At 44.0% G+C, this 19,432-nt stretch overlaps 1 protein-coding gene across 8 annotated transcripts in view; it reads right to left on the bottom strand.

The window, feature by feature from the left end:
* Window positions 1–4,851: 4,851 nt before the first annotated feature.
* Elovl5 (ELOVL fatty acid elongase 5) overlaps window positions 4,852–19,432 on the bottom strand; it is an 80,310-nt gene continuing 65,729 nt past the window's right edge. For 5 of the 8 annotated variants that reach the window (XM_074081927.1, XM_074081925.1, XM_020180101.2 and 2 more), the window contains exons 5-8: window positions 18,288–18,459; window positions 16,506–16,630; window positions 14,642–14,776; window positions 10,867–12,757 (exon numbers count right to left, since the gene is read on the bottom strand). In XM_074081927.1, the coding sequence (XP_073938028.1) occupies window positions 12,614–12,757; window positions 14,642–14,776; window positions 16,506–16,630; window positions 18,288–18,459 (576 nt within the window). In that variant the 3' untranslated portion in view covers window positions 10,867–12,613. Of the gene's footprint in view, window positions 5,696–8,542; window positions 8,753–10,866; window positions 12,758–14,641; window positions 14,777–16,505; window positions 16,631–18,287; window positions 18,460–19,432 lie in introns of those variants that run through there. The other 3 variants (XM_074081924.1, XM_074081922.1, XM_074081923.1) reach the window with 3 other exon arrangements.

The following is a 19,432-nucleotide window of genomic DNA, read 5'->3' as shown; positions in this document are numbered from 1 at the left end:
CCCCAGGGACAGTGAAGTAGTCTTCACAAATTCAAAATCAGCAGAAAGCAAGCAACAAACAACCATCCTGACCATTGTCCTTCTCCAAGGACAAATAGTTTCCTCAAATTTCTGATTCATCTTGGCAACATCTACAAATAAACCCAAATGACCCAGAATCTGAATAGATACAAAGAACTGTGTGTGACTATGTCTGTGGAAATGTTTTCCCGTTATCCCGAGTTAGATCATCACGTGTCTTATTTCTCAAGTGTTAGTTCTATATGGAACTGAGGGTCAGAGGAGAGAAGGGATGCTTAAAGAATTGGACCCAGCTGGGTGCCCATAGCTCATGCCTATAATCCTAGCTACCTGGGAGATTGAGATCAGGGGGATCAAGGTTCGAGGCCAGCCCAGACAAATAGTTCTCGAGATCCCATCGCCAAAATAACCAAAGCAAAATGGACTGGAGGTATGGCTCAAATGGTAGAGCACCTACCATTCAAGAGTGAAGCCATGAGTTCAAACCCCAGTCCCACACCCATAAAAAAAGAATTGGACCTAAGGGGGACAAGGACCATATAACAATGGTCCTTGGTCCATGGGTGTGCAGGTGAGAAAAGGGAACTCTTACCTTGCCAGTATCCAGCACTGCAGCTTGACCAGTGTGCCTGACTATGACCCTGAAGCTGAGAGTGTTTGTTGATGAGAACTGGAACCCAGTTCTCTCCCACTGTGTCAAGATGGCTAGTGAGCTCTCACAGAAGGGATTCATCGGTAGCTAGGGTAGGTGGAAACTGACATTGCCAGAGGGCAGAGCAGTCAAAACACAGCTGCAAAGCCCAGACCGTGTTTTGGAAATGTCTGAACTTGCATCTCTGCCCTAGACCTTGGTGGACTTCCTGAACTTGCAGGAACTTCCTGTCTCCCCTGTCTCTGCCCCAGTCAGCCAGGGTGACTCACTGCTGTCATGGGCAGTTTGCTCCTTATAGAAGTTTATCTTTCAAACCAGCTCTTCTCTGGCCTTGTAGTAAAAGATACTGCCCCAAAGAAAACTGTTTCGGAGAGTGCCCAGCCTTGCTTTCCATACCATTCAGGGTTTCTGAGACTCAGTGATCATTTTGGTAGGTCCTCAGGATAGTGACATTCTGCACTTTACAGATGAGGAAACAGGCTCTGGGCTCTGAGGGAGCAGATTCATCCGGAGTTTAAGAGTAGTAATTATCAGAGCATGAACTTGAACCTCTGGATTCTCTCTCTCCTCTCTCTCTGTCTCTGCCTCTCTCTCCCCCACCCTTTCCTCTCTCTCCCCCCATTTTAGGTGGGACTGGGTTTTGAACTCGGGACTTTGTACTTGCAAAGCAGGCTCTTTAAACACTTGAGCCACACTTCCAATCCATTTTGCTCTGGTTATTTTGGAGATGGGGTCCTGTGAACTATTTGCCCAGGCTGACATCAAACTACGAACCTTTGGGTCTCGGCTGCCCAAGAGCCAGGATTACAGGTGTGAGCCACAGGCACCCAGCTTGTGTCTTTTCTCACACACCAGGGATTTAGGATCCATTTGAAAAATGCTCAATGATTTGTTCAAGATCACAAAGCCCCTTACCCCTCTACAATCAAAAGGTTCTTTTTATATGAGATCATGATTTGGAAACCAAGAGCAGTATCTACAAGGGGAAAGAACTTTCCTCTCATTTTCTGACAGTTGTTCATTTCAGGTAAATTAATTACTAGGTGAGGAGCTGATTCTTTCCAAAAAAAAATAGAATGACACTCCTATTATAATGTGGCAGAAACTCTGACAAAATCAGAAAAACTCAAAGGGGAAAACAAAAATCACCTACAATTCTCCCACCCAGATGTAACTACTGTTGACATTTTGATGTATATACTCCCTGTCTTTTTTGTACACAAATATTTTAAATAATTGCGAAAAGATGAAATAAAGTGGTTGATAATGATATTTCCACGACCATTTTCCCACACTTACATTTTCTTTCAAAGTACGTTTGACTGCCTAACCGTGAAAGATGCACCTGCTTTATGTAACCTAATGGTGGTTGTGAAGTTGTTACCGCTGCTTTAATTATAAACAAGAGTGCAGTTAGCATCTTTGGTTTTATTAAAATTTAGTGGTGTTTCCAGCCAGTGATTTTCCTGGGTCTTGGTTTGAGAAAAATTTGACATGGGGGAAGGAACAGAAAAAGTTAATGGACATTAGCTCAGTTTTCACAGGAGAAGGAAGAAAAGTAATGCCACAGTTTCAAGTGTCTCTCTGTAAAGGTCACTTCCTTCCCTTTGCTCTTAATTCTGTTTCCTGTGCCGTGGGCTATTTATCACCCCCATCTCTGCTGCTCTGTCCCTTTGTCTACCCCACCTTGGCCTTCAGCTATGATCCTTTGTTTTTGCCCCTCATCACATTGCAATCCACCCGCCTGGTCTCCCCAGCTGCTGCTGAATGCTCTGTGTCTCTAATCTGCCTAAAAAGTTACTTGTAAGGGCAACAAATGAGGAGTCCTTGTCATACTGTCCGAGGCTGTGCCATGAAGCTCTTTGACAAATCACTGCACCCATTTTGCTTTGTGGGCACATCCCCACGGCCCAGCTACAACTGACCATCGGAAGTGGCAAGAAGCATGGACGTATTTTGGTTTGCTTTGGGTTTTTGACACAGGGTCTTGCAATGCAGCCCAGGCTGGTCTTGAACTCACTACCCTTTGACCAAGTACTGGGATTATAGTATGCACTGCCACGACCAGCAAGCTTGAAGATTATTAACAATAGTATGACCTACAGATTTCTTTCTTTGCTGGACTGTGTTATTATGGGGTTTTAACTCTGGGCTTTGCACTTGCAAAGTAGGTGCTCTACCGCTTGAGCTATAGGCCCCAGTTCATTTCACTTTGGTTATTTTGGAGATGGGAGTCTTGTGAACTATTTGCCCAGGCTGGCCTCTAACTGTGATCCTCTGGATATCAGTCTCCCAAAGAGCTAGAATTATAGGCATGAGCCACCAATGCCAGGCTCCCTCTATTCCCTTTGTATCAGGAGCTGTTTATTCAGTTGTTAGAACTAAAAAAGTTGGGGTGAACACTGTTCCTATTCTATAGTGTGAAAAACACGTGAGAGGTTATAAAATCCAATAAGCCTGAACTGAGTGCCCCTAAAAAACAACCATCTCATTTGTAGCAAGGCTCTAAAAATAGTATCCAATGTGTCCTTCACCTTCACAAGTATTTTTGTCTTCAGTTCTAAATCCAAATGGCACAGAACAGCAGAATTTATACATTGCTTGCAGAAGACCATAAAGCTCATTAATTCTTAACACTGGTGGGGTCTGACTGTTCCCGTCATGTGCTCCATTCTAAACTGCACCTGGGTCTACTCTTCTGAGCTAAGAAAGCTGTCTTACTGACAACCTGAGGGCTGTGAAGACACATCACCCTTCACACATGAGACAAGGTCACAGCTTCTGAAATGGGGGGTGGGGAGGGGGCGTGGCATTCATCTTAGGCTCATCCATTCAGATTCACTTACTCAAATATTTAGGTCTCTCCTGTGCACTAGGCAAGAGCTGGAAGACAAATGAGCACAAGACAATGAAATGTGACAAAGAAAAATGAAGCCAAGTCAGCAAACTGTGGGGGAGGCAGGAATGAGTTAGGGAGGGCCTCTTTGGACAGTGGCATCTAAGTCAGGGACAGGTGATGCAAGTAAGTCTCTAAGGACAGCAGGACAAAGGCCCTGGAAATGGCTGTGGTTCCTCAACAACCAGCCACTAAGTGCTGTGGCTAAATACAGTGGGGGAAGGTCTAGGAGGCAGATCTGAGGGGGCAGGGCCAGCCCCAAAGTGTGTGTAGTCCAGAAGAAACTGAGGATTTTATTCCCTGAAAGGCAACCACCTAGCCTTGGCCTTTTAGAGGGGAAGCTAGGGAGCCCTGGGTGATTTTATAGTCTTGCTCCACTGTGTGTTATCTAACAGCCAATCCACTGCAACCTCTCACAGGTCCTGTCCTGGTAGTAACACCCTTGGTTTCCCAGCATGGGAAGTGATTGGCTAGGAATTCTGGGGAGAACCTCCAGGTCTTGTAAAATGGCTCTGTGGCCCAAGCCCACCCTCCTGGAGATTTGACACCTCAGATGAGCCACTCTGGTACCCTAGGTGTACTGGAAACAGAACTTAGTCTCACTGCCACCAGTCAGTTTCACCATTTCACCTCGCCACTTACATCTTTGCAGACCATGTAATCTATGCATATGTTCTGGAATCTGAGAAAGTCACATGGTTATTGAGTGATGGTGAGATATAATTGGGTAGAAATCCTGCTTTTCTCACTATGAACCACGTTGTCTAACACTTCCCAAGTGTTCTCTTTGTCAAAACATTAGTATCCAGATGTGGTGGCACACACCTGTAATCCCAGCTACTTGGGAGGTAGAGGCAGAGGGATACAGTGTTTTAAGACCTGCCCAGGCAAAGATAGCTGAGTGGAAGAATTTATTTTCTTTTATTTATTTTAGTCAGGGTTTTATTATGTAATCTAGATGGCCTTGAATTGATCCTGAATTCTGGATTCTCCTGCCTACATTCCCAAGTGCTGTGACTTACAGGCGTGTAGCACCACACCTGGCTAGTTCTGGTTCTCTACAGCATAGTCAGGTAACTGGGCTGTGATAATCTAAAACATTTCAAAACAAATACAGAAGAGTATACAATTTCCAAATACAAAAATAAGCTTAGCATTTGAAGAGATGGAAATGCTTATTATCCTGATTTGATCATTACACACTGAATACATATGTTAAATGGTCACAAAGTACCCCATGAAGTTGTATGAACATTATATCCTAATAAAAATGAGCCAAAGCTTTAAATCAGATATTTTAATATTTAGGTATTTGAGTGATTCTCCAAACATCTCTTCTCTCATTCATGACTAGATATCCTCCTTGGACAATGTGGATTTACCAAATAATTTAAAATTACACTGATGTCACTTACAGACAGACCATCACCCCCAGCTAGAAAGAAGCTGCCATCAAGACCTGAGCAAATGCAACTCTCGTGGTACACAGAAGCACAGGTCTGGAGTTGCTTTCTCTGGAATCTCCCAGATGGGGTTAGCTCCAATGTCAGCACCAGTTTTGGAAGAGGAGGGCGCAGACCATGCACCTTGAGCAGGTTATTCCTCATCTGAAAAATGAGAAGAGAGCCAGTGGTGCCCAGACACGGGAGAAAAGCACCCCTGTGCCTCACTTCAAGAGGTGCCTGGTGCCCAGCGGCCGCCTTAGAACCCCCTCTGAACAGGGGGTGAGTCCTGTGAGTGATCTGCAAGGCTGCTGAGATTACTGATGTCATGCAGGTCTTTAGAGAGTTCCCACCTCTAGAACAGCACATCTTCTCTGGTGTCTGTGTTCCTCCAACTTCGCAATTTTCCTTTGATCCAAACTCTGAGTCTTACTCCATTCGTGCCTCTGCTTCTTCAGAAAGCTCACTTCAAATCCCAGAACAGGTCCTGGGGCTCAGTCCACACGCACCTGGATCTTGGACTTGTGTGACACTTGAGACGTAATTTAGTCCCTTGACCTCATTTAGAAAGGACATTAAATCACCGTCCACCAATTCTCTCCAACACTGGGATAAATTTAAAGTGTGCTGTAAAAGATTACAAATTTTTTTCTTAGCTATATCCTGTAAACGTTTGAGTCTAATCTGAAAGAAGCCAACAAAAGTGAGATATTAAATATAGATGAGGAGGAGGGTCTCACCTTAGTTCACATTTCAGGCTGCCTTCTCAGGCAGTGCAGATTCACTTGGGGGATGGGAATTACAAACCCACAGACTGTCAGAGCTTCCCTGGGTGTAGGGCACCTCGTATTGTATGTTGTGCTCAAAGTCTAGCCTTAGAGATGCATGGGAAATGTGCTCAATTCCTTGTCAGCACCCTGTAAGAAAGGGAGCTAGAAGCAAACTAGGGCTGTGTGAGAGTCCCACTTTGGAATCACAGAATATTCGAGACAGGTATAACTGGAATACTCCCATAACCCCTCATTTGTGGGTGAGAGACCTCCAGAGTCAACATGCACCTGACCAGAACTACACGCCAGTTACTGCAGGAGCAGATGCTCTCTTTTTGACGGACCATTTATGATTAGACAATTCTCATATGAACATATTTTAAGTTTAAGATCTGTCTCATCTCCTCTCTCTCTCTCTGCAGTACTGGGGTTTGAATGCAGATCTTTGCACTTGGCTAGGCAGCTGGTCTACTACTTGAACCACTCTGCCAGCCCTTTGTGTTGGTTATTTTTGAGATAGTGTCTCACTTTATTCCCTGCAATCCTCCTTTTTGTCCTTCCTCATGTAGCTGGGAAGACAGGCATGCATCACTGTGTCCAGCCATTGATTAATATGAGATCTCAGGCCAGGCATCGGTGGCTAACACCTGTAATCCTAGCTACTCAGGAGGCAGAGATCAGGAGGATCTCGGTTTGAGGCCAGCCTGGGCAAATAGTTCTCTGAGACCCTATCTTGAAAATACCCAACACAAAAAAGTGCTGTGGAGTGGCTCAAGTGGTAGAGCGCCTGCCTAGCGTGCATGATGGTCTTGAGTTCAAACACCAGTACCACAAATATATATGTATATATATATAGATACATGTGTGTGTATATATGTATGTGAATATATATTGTGGAAGCAATAGTGTAAGATATGGATTTAAATGAAAAATTGAGGGTTGGCAGCGTGGCTCAAGTGGTAGAGCACCTGCCTAGCAAGCATGAGACCCTGAGTTCAAACCCCAGTACCACCAAAAAGAAAAACATAGGGTCTCATGAACTTTTTGCCTTGGTTGGCCTCACACTCCCATCCTCCTCATCACCACCTCCTGATTACAGGCTTCAGCTATTATGCCCTGATTAAACGTAAGGTATCTAAATTCATTCATATTTTTTGAGAAATTTGAGTTCCCATACTAAAAGGTAGTATTAAGTGAGCTTCAGCCAAGAATTGAGTAGAAATATGTTAACCAATAGAATTTCAAATCTGATGCAAAATCAACCAATGTGTGCCACCTTCTGTCTACTTACCTATTTGGTAAATGACCCTTGATGATAATGACTTAATGTAAAGCTGGATATTAAAAACTTATGTTTCTGTATTTACCTTAGGCATTCATCTCTTTTACAACTAAGGAAAACTGAGGTTAAGAAATGGGAGGTAACTTGCTTACGATCCCACAGTGGTAAGTAGCAAAGTCTCTACTGTAACAGTTACACCAGGTAGTCACCAAACACACTTGGACACCTTCTAGCATAGACAGGAGTGTTCTGTCTGTGCCCTGAGATATGTCCAGCTCTAAAATAAGGGTGTAATTCAGAGCCTAGGTTGGGGCCATCACAATTTCCCTTTCACTCCCATTGGGAAAGCTGTATTTGGGATTTGGCTTTCCACACTCTCAGTGCCCTTAGAGCAGAGGGCCAGAGCTCTAAACGAAGGGTACAAGGAGCAGGCAGGTGGGATTTGGTCAACATGACTGACTATACAGCCTTCTTCCAGGAGCACAGATGGCTGGAACCTGGCACAGATGCTTTGCTACAAAGACATGCCCATTTCACTGGGCAAGAGGGAGGCCCACAACTTGCTGAAAAGCTCTCGCTTGGGTAAAACACTGCCAATCCATTTGCCAAGGGAAATCCACATCTATGCCCATTCTTTGAACAAAGAACACCAGTAGTGTGTTGACATAATCACTGAAGAATGTTTTTGTTAATGTGGAAGGTAGCTTGCAAACAAGGACCCATTCCTCAGGTGCCCACATTTTCAGACTTCAAGTGCCCTCTTCAGTTTAGAAGAAAATTTCTGGCTCTAAGAGACGACTTCCATTAGTTTACAACTGAGAGGGAAGCAAGTCTAACTCTCATCGCCACCAGCTTCGTGCTTCTCAAAGGACTGCTGGTGAGCATAGCACAGCAGGAGAGCTACGGTAGGCACAGCTGGGAATGCTGTTCCCATGGCATAATTACCACTTCCCCTTGGAAGTGCTGAGCAAGCTTCTACACATTTCTTCAATGAGAACATTCAGACAAACTCCACCTCCCACTTTACCTCTTAATTTTAAAAACAAGCACTTTTACCCACACATCCAGTGTCAAGTGCGATGTCTGTCTCCGCCTGTGCACATTTGGTTCCTGAACTTGGAATGCTGTCTCCCAGACCACCTCCAACCTCCATCTACCGGAAACCCACATGGTCTTTCAAGGCTCAGATTAAAGGCCAACTCCTTCAGAGCTTTCCTTAATTACCCTTGCTAGAAGAGGTCTCCCTCCCTGGACTCTCAGAAGTTGGCTTATATGAATATCATGTCACTCGCCACAAAGTGTCCTATGCTGAAGGCATCTGTGTTTGATCCCTTGAGCAAAAGTTCCTCTGGGGACTGAATTAATTTCTCAGAGATCCCTGTCTGCTTGGTCCACCTAGTCCAGTCCTCTAGGCTAAGCCCTCCCAATGAGCATTCTGCAAAGGTCTGGCCAACACAGCAACACAAATGGGCTACAGAGTCAGAAAGGGGACATTTATTGTCAACCATACATTGGCTCTCTGCCACCAGTACGCTATTACTTCACTGGGTCCATATTGCTTGTTCCTACAACTTCACCCTGGAAGTCTTCCATGACCTTAGACCAAGTGCCAAGTCTAGATGTTCCATGAAGACGAGGGCAACCATGGGCCTGGGAAATTTCTCCCTTCAGGTGAGAGCCATAAACATACTGGAGAAAAGAGATGAAGGTCATAAAGACGTCATTGGAGGACGAAAGTGATCAAAGTACATTATATGCATGTGTAAAGATGTCATAACGAAACCCATTATTTTGTACAACTGACATATAAAAAACTTGAAAAGGATGACAAATGGGTTTTAAATCTATGTCGGGAGAAAGAACTAGTGACCAATGGCACAATGATAAGACCAGAGAACAATTTACAGCAACCACTGTTTTGTTCCTATTTCTCCTCTGAGGACAATAATCTCCAAATTAAGAAAATCTGGTCCGGATTTGAAGTCCAGGACTGATGAGGGAGAGTGGGACATCTATGTTTGACTGAGTTCATGCAAAAACAGTCTCAGCACTGAGAAACTGAGGATGTGACCATCATAACTCTTGAGAAATAATGAACGGATGACCAGAGACCAACAAATGCTATTCTGTTTTCAAAGGGAAAAGAAAGTAGATTCTAGAAAGGTGAATAAAATAAAAACAAAAAACACCTCTGACAAATCAGGGAGTAGATGATGAATATTTTGATTCCTTTCTTTTCAACTCTGATTCAACAGAAAGAATACCACTCCAAATTCCCTTCCCTTTTTTGGATAGGATTACTAGTGCAGCCAACCAGGGAAGTAACAGTAAAACAACAGCTTACAGTTGAAAGAGACAAGTAGGGTACACTGAGCACCCTACCTTTTTCTTGGTGCCAGGGATCAAATGTAGATCTTGCAAATATCAGGCAAGTGCTCCAGGCCTACTATCCTCAGTCTTAAATCACCACTTGTAGTGAAGTTGTACTTCTTACATGAGGCTCCACTGCCTTTCCATTTGAGTAACAAGGCTGCTGGAAACAGAAGGGAGCTAGGAGTTCTTCTTTTCTGCCCAGATGAGTGAGCTCATCTTTCTAAACAGAAAAGGAAAGGTGCAGGGGCAGCCTGGCCTCATGTTGTCCTTTCACCCACTCATTCTTCACGAGGGAGGAGACACATGGACTGAGGAGACTGGGAGGTCTCAGCAACTGAGCATTTCTATGTTGGTGTGGTCAGGTCAGCAGGATAAAATCTGTAACTGCAAGGGGAGCTGGTGCAAATTTCAGGGCTGATTTTCCAAATATTTTAATAACCAGTTAGTTCATCAACGGGCCAAAAATAAAAACCAGCATTGGTTGTGCTACTGCCAGCCCTGGTGAGTTTAACTTAGTAGGGTTATCAGCTAGAATAACTAGAGAGCCATGTTGTGGTCTTATTCTCACCAGTCCAGTCTTTTCAGTAAGACATTTACTATTTTTGATTTCTATTGCTCTGATTTATGCTTTACTTTTTTCCACTTTGCTCTGAACTTAAGAGGGGAAAGACAGGGGTATGATTATTACCACTGACCCCAACAATCCTCTGGCACCTTTTCGTATCACAAATACTAAATGCAATTTCAGATGTTGTTCTAAGGTGATATTTACAAACTTGAAGCCGCCCATGCCCATACGGGGGCCTGGGTGGGATAAATAGAACAGAAGGGAGATGGGACACTCATCCCATTCCTTGCATTGTGGACACGCAAGGACTGTGAATTCAGATGGGCCAGAGTAGAGTGGGAGGGGCCAGATCTGGAATATGAAGTGGTTTTTGGCAAAGAAAGCGATGGAGGTTTGGGACCAAGAAGGAATCTCATACTCCAGTGCAGAGGTCAGCCAACTAGGGCCAAGGTCTTCTGTTTGCACACAAAGCTGTTTTAGAACATCGCCAGACCCTCATGAAGCCTAAAATGTTTTCTATCTGGCTTTTTGCAGGAAAAATCTGCAGACCTGTAGTCTAGACCTAGGAAAGTAAGCCTGCAGGTGAGGGGAGAGAGTGGAAGCAAAGGCAGGGAGCGTTAAGGAATGTCCTTGGAACTGGGACCTTTAGTGGGGAGGCGTGGAGAGGGCAGAGAGTAAAGAAGTAGGCTAGGGTGGGAAGGCCACTGAGCCTTATCGGGTGAGGTCCTTCTTCACAGAAAGTGAGCGATCATATAAACTTACATCCTGATGAATTTAATAAATTCCACAGAGTAAAGAATGTGGATTTTTTTTCTTCATCTTTGAGAACTGGCATTACATCAACAATGTGAAACACGAGCACTGGTAATCAAAAATGCTTTAATGACTAATGCTTAGACATTATTTGACAGTGCGGGTGTATCCAGATGAGCTAAGCACACTTTGACAGCACACTAGTGAGTGTTATAGTTTCTGTACTGAAGAATGGAAAGACATCTGCAAACTAGTACCTAGGAATGAGGACATACATTTACAAATATACACATTCTAGGTTTGATAAGGTAAGTGTAAACAGATGCTGTGACTCCTTCCAAACAGAAAACCCACAAGACTAGTAAGAGAACCCGCAGGCTCCTTGTAACATGAATGTGCAAAATTAAAGCATGGTAAACTGATATTTACATAAATATCAAACCCACAACTAGTTTATACATTGTCAATGACCTTCTGTAAGATGTGTCACTAGTGGTTCAATGAATTTTTTTTTTTCCAATGGAGAAGATATTCAGAGGCTAAACTCTAACACTTTAAAATGATACACGTAATAGTCCTTACCTGTTTGACCACTGCCTCAAGTGTGTGAGACATGACTTTACGACAAGCAGTCTATTACTCTTAAGCGGATCTAAACAAATCTTTAGATTCTAAGCAGAAGAAAATTACAGATGCTAAAAGACTTACATTAAACAAGGTATCACTGTCCAACTGCCCAGATCTCTTATGCTGTACTATCTGTTTAATTTTACCTTAGTTTTTTTTAAAGGTTCTTTCTTCTTCCTTTGCAAATTCTGGTAAATTAGGCACATTTAAAAGGAATTTGTGTCAAAACAGATAGCAGTATGGAAACCAATCCAAATTTGGACCCCAGTAACCAGCTCCCCATTGTTCATCTAAGGGACTCTGTCAAATGGTTGACATTCAACACCTCTCCTGGAAAGTGCATATCCTCTCTTGCACAGGTGGAAAGCAAAATGGACTTTTTGTTCCCTGTATAAATCCACTTAGCGCTTCTGAAATTAAAAATGGCCTATGTACCCTACACTCTTCCTAGAATCTTGAGGACAAAGAATATATGTTTAAGTTTCACCAAGACTGCTTTAGAGTTCCTCTCTCTGCTTTTTTTTTTTTACATTATTAATAGTGGCACTCAAAATAAAAAAATAAGATCTGTTAAAAAGTTAAACTGACTGTTCCACCAGATTTGAGCCTGCTGGATTGAAAGCCAGCATTACAAAACTGAAGGTGCCGTTTCTGACTTTGCATCTACAAGTCCACTTGAAGTTACGTATCTCACATTCATTTCATAAATCATGGTCTTTGATTTTTCTGAACAGAACTATTACAAATGAATACAAACTTGAAACATACCCTAATTAAACTAATAAGCTTTGGGCCCTGCTTTTTAAATTTTAAGGCATGTGTGTTTTTCTACTGTAACAACATTATACAAATTTACATTTACAATCACATGCATGATCTACAGTTTAAAAAAAAAAAGGGTCTGGATTACAGTGTTTTTAAATTGTGAACCACAATTCAGCACCTATCATGTTATAACTAATAAGGCAACAGCAGTGTCATATACTACAATATACTCCCTTTCCACAGTCTAGCGCGGGGGGTCAATGAGAGCCCAGAAATGTGAGAAATCTTATGCCTACTTGTATAATCTGTGACGTATTCGAGGGTTTTGAACTGATGAAAAAGTCCTACATGAATCACACTATTGTAGACTGGACTAGTTCCAGCAGCTGTTAAGGAGCGTCAGGCACAACACAATTGTGCTTACGATCACATGGTGGGGTCTGCATGTTCTCAGCTCTGCCGCTTCAATCCTTTCGCTGCTTCCGGGGCTTCACATTGTTTTCCAGGGAAGAGAAGGTGTTGGTGTGTCCGTTCACAACAGTCGCAGACCCGTTCAGGTGGTCCTTTAGGTGGTCTCTCCTCCGAGAGGCCCCCTTCTTGTTGTAAGTCTGCAATGCATAAGGGCAGATGAAAGCCACGGACCAGGGGGACTTCACTGGGAACTGCATCTCTAACTAGGCCTCGTTTTCTTTTATGATAAAAGCTTCTCAACACCTACTCCTGTGGTTAAGTAACCATGAGTAAACTTTGGCCACTGGTTTCAATCACTTCTCTGGTGTTTTGAGGCTTAGCCTGAGGTTAGTTCTCTGAATCACAGGCTACAACAGAAATGCCATTTAAAGCACTGCACAGAAAACTCAACTTGTACTCATTCCATGTTGCCTTTTTAGTATCTGGATGGCAGAGGACAGGAGCTATGTGGCCAAATTAGTTGGCGCATGGTCCACAGCGTAGACCATGAACTCTAAAGGCCAGAAGTCTGTGAACCCCACAAGCCACGGAGAGGCTCAGCGGCTGCTGCATACTGCTGGGCTTCCCTCCTCAGGCCCCATGGCCTCTGTCCTTGCTCCTGATCTCCTGGGTCTTCCTCAGATCAGTGTGCAGCGCAACTACCAGGCACTGGCCACAAAAGCAGGAACGCAAGTCATCCAGGAGTGACTGGGGGCAGGAAAATCAGTGTTGCCTGCCATAATCATTATATGAAGAGAAACTTACATCAGCACATCATGTAGATGAACTGAACCCCTCAAACTAGAGCACCGGATGTGTAAGAAAACTAGGATTAAAAAAGCCCCTAAGATCTGTAGCCATATCGGGGGATCGTGATGGACATTTCCTCTGACATTTCATTTAGCCATAATAATGCCAGGTAGCAGAAAATCACCTCTTACAGAGACAGTATGATTGTAATAGTGGGCCTATCTGAGAGGGTACGGGAAGGCAGGAGAGGAAAGAGAACAATAGAGAATGAATACTATTGAAATACATTGCATCTGTGTATGAGAATAGTTTAATGAAATTTGTTGTAAGCTATTGAACAGGGGAGCAAGGTGATAAAGAGAAATGGGGGTTAGTCTGATTAAAGGATAGTATATACATGTGTGAAGAACCAAGGTGAAACCCTCTTGCAGATCAATATACACTTAAAAGAATAAAGGACAGGAAGGCAAAACGAGTCCTGTCCAGGGGAGGGTAAACGGAGAGGATGAAGGAGGGTGAATATGGTCAGTATACTTTGCACACATGTGAGAAAACGGAACAGTGAAACCTGCCGAAATTGTTCTAAGAAGAGTAGATAGGGAAAATGATGGATGGAGTGAATCTAATTAAGCTTCATTGTAAGCACAGTTGTAAATTTACAATGAAATCCCCGTACAACTAATCTATTCTAATTTTTTTTTAAAAAGAAAATAACCTTATGGTCTTGGTGTGGTAATGCATACCTATGATCACAGCTATGTGAGAGGTGTAAGAAAATCACAGTCTGAGGCCAGCCAGGCCAAGAGATGGAGACCCTATCTCCAAGGTAACTGAAGCAGGGCTGGGGGTGTGGTTCGAGTGAGAGTGTTTGCACAGCAAGCCTGAGGACCTGAGTTCAAACTTCAGTAGCGCCAAATAAACAAATAAAAATAAAAGTAATTAAAGTAAAAAGGGTTGGGGGTGTGGCTCAAGTAGTAGAGTGCCTGTCTAGCAACAGTGAGGCCCTGAGTTTAAACTCCAACACTAAAGAAAAAAAATCAACTCATGTGTGCCCAACAGGTCAGCAGGAGCAACACAGTACCCTGCCACACAGTTTTGCATTTCTATATGAATCCCAAGAATTCTGGCCCAGAATCTACAGCAGATATGAGCCACTCCTCCCTCCATCCCCACTAACTCATCTTCATTAGAGCTGGCATCCAGCAGGGACTCCATCCCTATTAATTGAACGGATGAGGCCTGTGTTAGAAGGGCCCCCAGAATACCAGAAACCAGTGAAGGGTGAGATTTACCTGAATGTAGAAGTTTGTGAAGAGAGCGATTAGGGAAATCATGTATCCAATCTGGAAATACAACCATCCCAGAGGGAAAGAGCACGGCCAGAGGACCCCACAGCTGGTCTGGATGATTGTCAGCACGAACTGAATCTGGGAGGAGAGAAAAGGACAGAGCTGAGCAGCAACAGTGCACAGACAAGGTCCAGTGCCAGACAGACCGTGCACCCAGCACCCCTAAATTTCACAATCAACATTTGCCAATCTTTCTGTTAAGTTCAGTATTTCATAACCACAACGCATGAACAACATTTACCACAAACTCTGTGCGTGTGTCTCTTCTATACGTTCTCCCTCTTCCCTCCAAGCTACTTAAACCCCCTTCTCCAAACCTCAAGAACACAGTCTAGACAGATGAAAGGCTCGTTATAAAAAGTTTAGGAAGGAAGGGTGAGGGTGTGTTCTTCAAGGGCTTGGTGATGTACAGTAAGCTTAGATGTTCTTTCTAGTCCTCATCCATGTATGCTTTCGTGTGGTGAACGCTGGTAAGTAGATTTAACCTCTTCTTGGCAAATAATGCTAAGTCCACAGATGACTTCTGATGAGTGAACCTTGAAGAGCAAGCTGGGCTTGTGGGTGTTAAAAGGCACAACAGAGGGAGCAAGGTCTGCCCATTGGATTTCAGCTTCCAACATTTCTATGTGGACAGTCTTCTCTATCTCTTTTTTTAAGGTTAGTACTCTAGGTTGGGAAGTAACTATGAGTGGTGCTTAAAATCCAGACAGACTGGGTACAATATTCTACCTTGAGGCACAGGATTAATGGGAGATCACCTCCCACACCTGTTCTTTCATGCTCTGCTTCTGCCAGAGGCAAGGCATCGTCCCTCCAAGTATAACAAGGAGGTTTGAGAACAATTACCTTCCTCATGGTGGGTGAGGAAAATTAACAAGGACTGTACAGCAGTTGGTAGAGGTGAGAATGAAAACGTCAAACATACAAGTGGCTCAGATTTTCTCAGCTTGTTATTCTTTAAATATTGAAAAACCGTAACTGACTCACAGGGATCTGAATCAGCTTGGCTTGTTTGGGAAAATATTCTTATAAGGTAAGGCAAGGGCTGAGGGTTTAATGTCGAGAGCCCCCCATCGGCTAGTTTGGCCAACTTCTCAGTGTTCTCATCTACAAAACGGGGAAATAATCTGGCTCTAGAATACTCCATGCAAAATGGTTTTAGCATGAGTGCTGACATGTGCCTGCAGTTAATAAATATCAGTGTTTCTCATTAGTAGTAGCATCAATAATTAGCTCACAAAGGAATTCAGGAGGGGAGGAACAGGCCTCTGTGATATGCTGACAACTGGGAACACTTAAGAAAAGATGGGGAGAAATAACTATCAAGTGCAAACAGTTGTTGCCCTGTCCCTGCTATCTGAAGAAACAGGAGCCATTCTCACCAACAGGTGCTCTGCTACAGATGGCCAAGGGGCCACCTGGTACTGTCCTAGTCAATTTCCTCACTGCCTAATAAACTCGAATGACTCCACAGCTCCATCTGAAACTCCTGGGATCACAGATGAACAGTTTCAGGCTTGGATTTTGGACAATAGAACATACACACACATACACATGTGTGCACATATGTGCTTATATACTCATAGTAAGAACAAAGAACTGAGCATGAAGCTAGAGATGAGACTCAAGTCCTCATTCTACAATTCAACTTGCTGTGTGCCCATGGGCAGTTTTTCTATGATTAAAGTAGGAACATGCTGACCTGTCTACTGCAAGGGCTCGGTCAAATGGGAAAGGGACATCTCAGAGCCTATCAAACAGTAAGTTCAGGAAGAGGGCTATGTCCAGCAGGGTGCAAGTCACTTACCAGCTGCCCCTGAGTGATGTACTTCTTCCACCAGAGGTACGGACGCATGGAGGGGACAGAAGACAGACCATAGTACGAGTACATGAGGACATGGATGAAGCTGTTAAGTGTGGCACCAAAGTAAGCTGCAGAACAGAGGATTTCGGAGGAGGATGAATTAGCACTTTATGCACAACAGGTGAAAAAAAAATCCAAGATACTTTTTGAATAAAGAAGTGAGATGCTTTTGAACAGAGCATGGCAAACACTGCAGCTGGAAGCTGCATGGAAGTGTGGTGAGAATTCAATCTTTGTGTGGGCAGGCAGTCACCACGATGCCTGATGCCCAGGAGTCAGTTAGAGCTGCCATGTGCCCCACTCTGGTACCTTCAGGCTTGGCTCCCAGACTCCCTCCATTTCCCAGAGGCAGCTGCTTTTGCTTCCATGCCAGCTGCCTCAGGTGTGCTATTCTGAAGGCTGGGGGAAGACAACTTATGGGCAAGGTGCTCAGAGCAAGCTGTTTCCACACACTGGCTGAGGTTTGGAGAGGCCTGTGGAGTCACCTCCTAATTATTCCCCAGGACTGTAGTGCTGAAGCCATGCTATCTATAACAGGATCCAGAGTCAGTTTCTTAGGGATGAAAGACTCATCTGATCATATGACTTTCTTTTCCAGAAGGACCTCTAGTTTTTTTCACTCTCTCTGTCCTCTTCGGCAGAGAACAATGAAACCAGCTGTTGGCTCTTCCATGAGCAGCTAGAGACATACAGGGCTGGTGTTAGCGAAGGGTGTCTGCTGCTGGATATGTGGCCTTAGACTAGTTATGTCCATTCTCTGACTCAGTTTATCAGGGGCCAGGTGGGGTTACTCGTCCTACAGGATTTTTCAAAAATTACAGGACTCTTCAAGTATAAGGAGGGGCTGTGTCTATTAGAATTGTCAATCAATCCACAGTCATGAGGTGTGATGGGGAAAACACTAGGGAGGAAAGGAGCTCAGCCAACTTCCAGGCTCTTAAGTGTCCTCCCAAGCCCAAAGGAGCTGTATTTGGAAAGTCCTTTCTAGCTCTGCAGCTTTCTGGCTATGGATGTTGGTGGTTGTTAATCAAGGGCAGTTAATCAAGGAAGAAAATGATCCGGGAATAGACCAAAAGGTGCTCAGTCCAATTCTCCAAGGCCAGATGACAAAAACTGTGACTGAGACATTTGTTAAAGTTCCCAAATTGAGCCTTAGGGTGACAACTTAATCTCTGAAAATTATAACTTTATAGCACTGTGTTCCAAAAATCAGCTCCAACTTGGAGAATTTGTATCAAATTTTGGTGCGTATCATAGAAGTGGCCCTGTTAGCCACACTTCATTAGAGTATGTGGAGGCTTCCTAATGCACCACATAGCTAATGTTGTATTTTACAACCAGCCATATTCCCTACCAGCCATATTCCCTGGTACTCACTTGATGGTATGATTGCATTTTCCTGGTGTGCCCTGCAGCAAACACTTCCCAAACCCAGCAGAAAAGGATTTAGAAAGAACCAGAAACAAGCTGCCCTCGATGATGGAAAACGTCCTTATTTCTTAACATGCCTCAGGCTACTATCTCCCTCCTCTCACCCAAATCAGCACAGGGCATTTATCAGAAAAAGGTTTTGTTGGGTGCAGGCCATAAAACGATCATGAAAGCCACCTGGACACAAAGTTCAAAAGCTTGACCTAGAAATCAACAGCACTTTTTTGAAAGCCTCGGCTTCCACTGAGCCTCTCTGCTCACAAGTGCTCCCGAGGCGCCCTCCGTGGTACTTACAGTGGCCGCAGGGGACCCAGTTCATCACAAACCACCAAATGTTGAGCATGGAGGCGTGGTGGTAGACATGCAGGACTGTGATCTGGTGGTTGTTCTTGCGCAGGATGAAAAAGAACGTGTCCATGAATTCTATGAGTTTGGAGAAGTAGTACCACCAGAGGACCTGGATGATCTAAGAGGAAGAGGTCAAAGGATTTAAGGTTTCATCCCCTCAATGCTTCTCTGGAATATTGCCTCTGACATGTTACCAACATCCCAGAATCCAGCACCAACCCAGAAAAGCCCAAGCACCCTGGCTCCTAACATTCTGCAGGCGCTGGAAGCTCTGGCTGCTCGGTGCCTTTAACCAAAGAACACGGTGTGGTGGGATGGGCGGTGAAAGACAGCAGAGAAAGGCTTCCAAGGGCCCCACACTCTTCTATGCCCTATCAAGAACAGGAAGCTGAAGGTTCCAAACAGTCTGTCAGTAGAGAAACGCCACCCAAAAGATGCTTTTGCTTCCAGCATCTGGCATGGGACAGGTAATGTAAGACACAGGAGAAAAGGAGCAATCCCTGCCAACTGATATGTCCAAGTGATGCTCCAAGGAGACGTGTGCCCATGCTGAGCTTTGGCCATCAGCTGTTCTTCAGAAAACAAAGAAACAACAACAACAAAAAAACCAGGTGCCAGTAGCTCACGCCTGTAATCCTAGCTACTTGGGAGACTGAGATCAGGAGGGCTGTGGTTTGAGGACAAGAAGGACAAAAAGTTTGAGAGACCCCAATCTCAACCAGTAGCTGGGCACAGTGGCACACACCTGTCATCCCAGCAACATTAGGAAGTATAAAATAGGAAGATTGTGGTCCAGGCCCACCTAGGAGAATAACAAGGCCCTGTCCTCAAACTAACTAGAGCCAAAAGGGCTAGAGGTATGGTTCAAGCAGTAGAGAGCCTGCCTAACAAGTGTGAAGCCCTGAGTTCAAACCCCAGTACCACCAATAAACACCTCAGAGTGTAAGTTGGGTTGGGTTCTATCTTTAATACCACTACTCAGGGCATTTACAAAAGTGATTTAAAAAATTTAAAGACTTTATCCTTATGATCTCATTTATGTAAATAAAAAACCTGATAAAATACATGCAATTTTCCTCATCAACTCTTCA

The sequence above is a fragment of the Castor canadensis genome, chromosome 8 (genome assembly GCF_047511655.1).
Source record: "Castor canadensis chromosome 8, mCasCan1.hap1v2, whole genome shotgun sequence".
NCBI lineage: Eukaryota > Metazoa > Chordata > Mammalia > Rodentia > Castoridae > Castor > Castor canadensis.
Note: the sequence above shows the minus strand (reverse complement) of the source record. Positions and strands in the feature narration are given on the sequence as shown.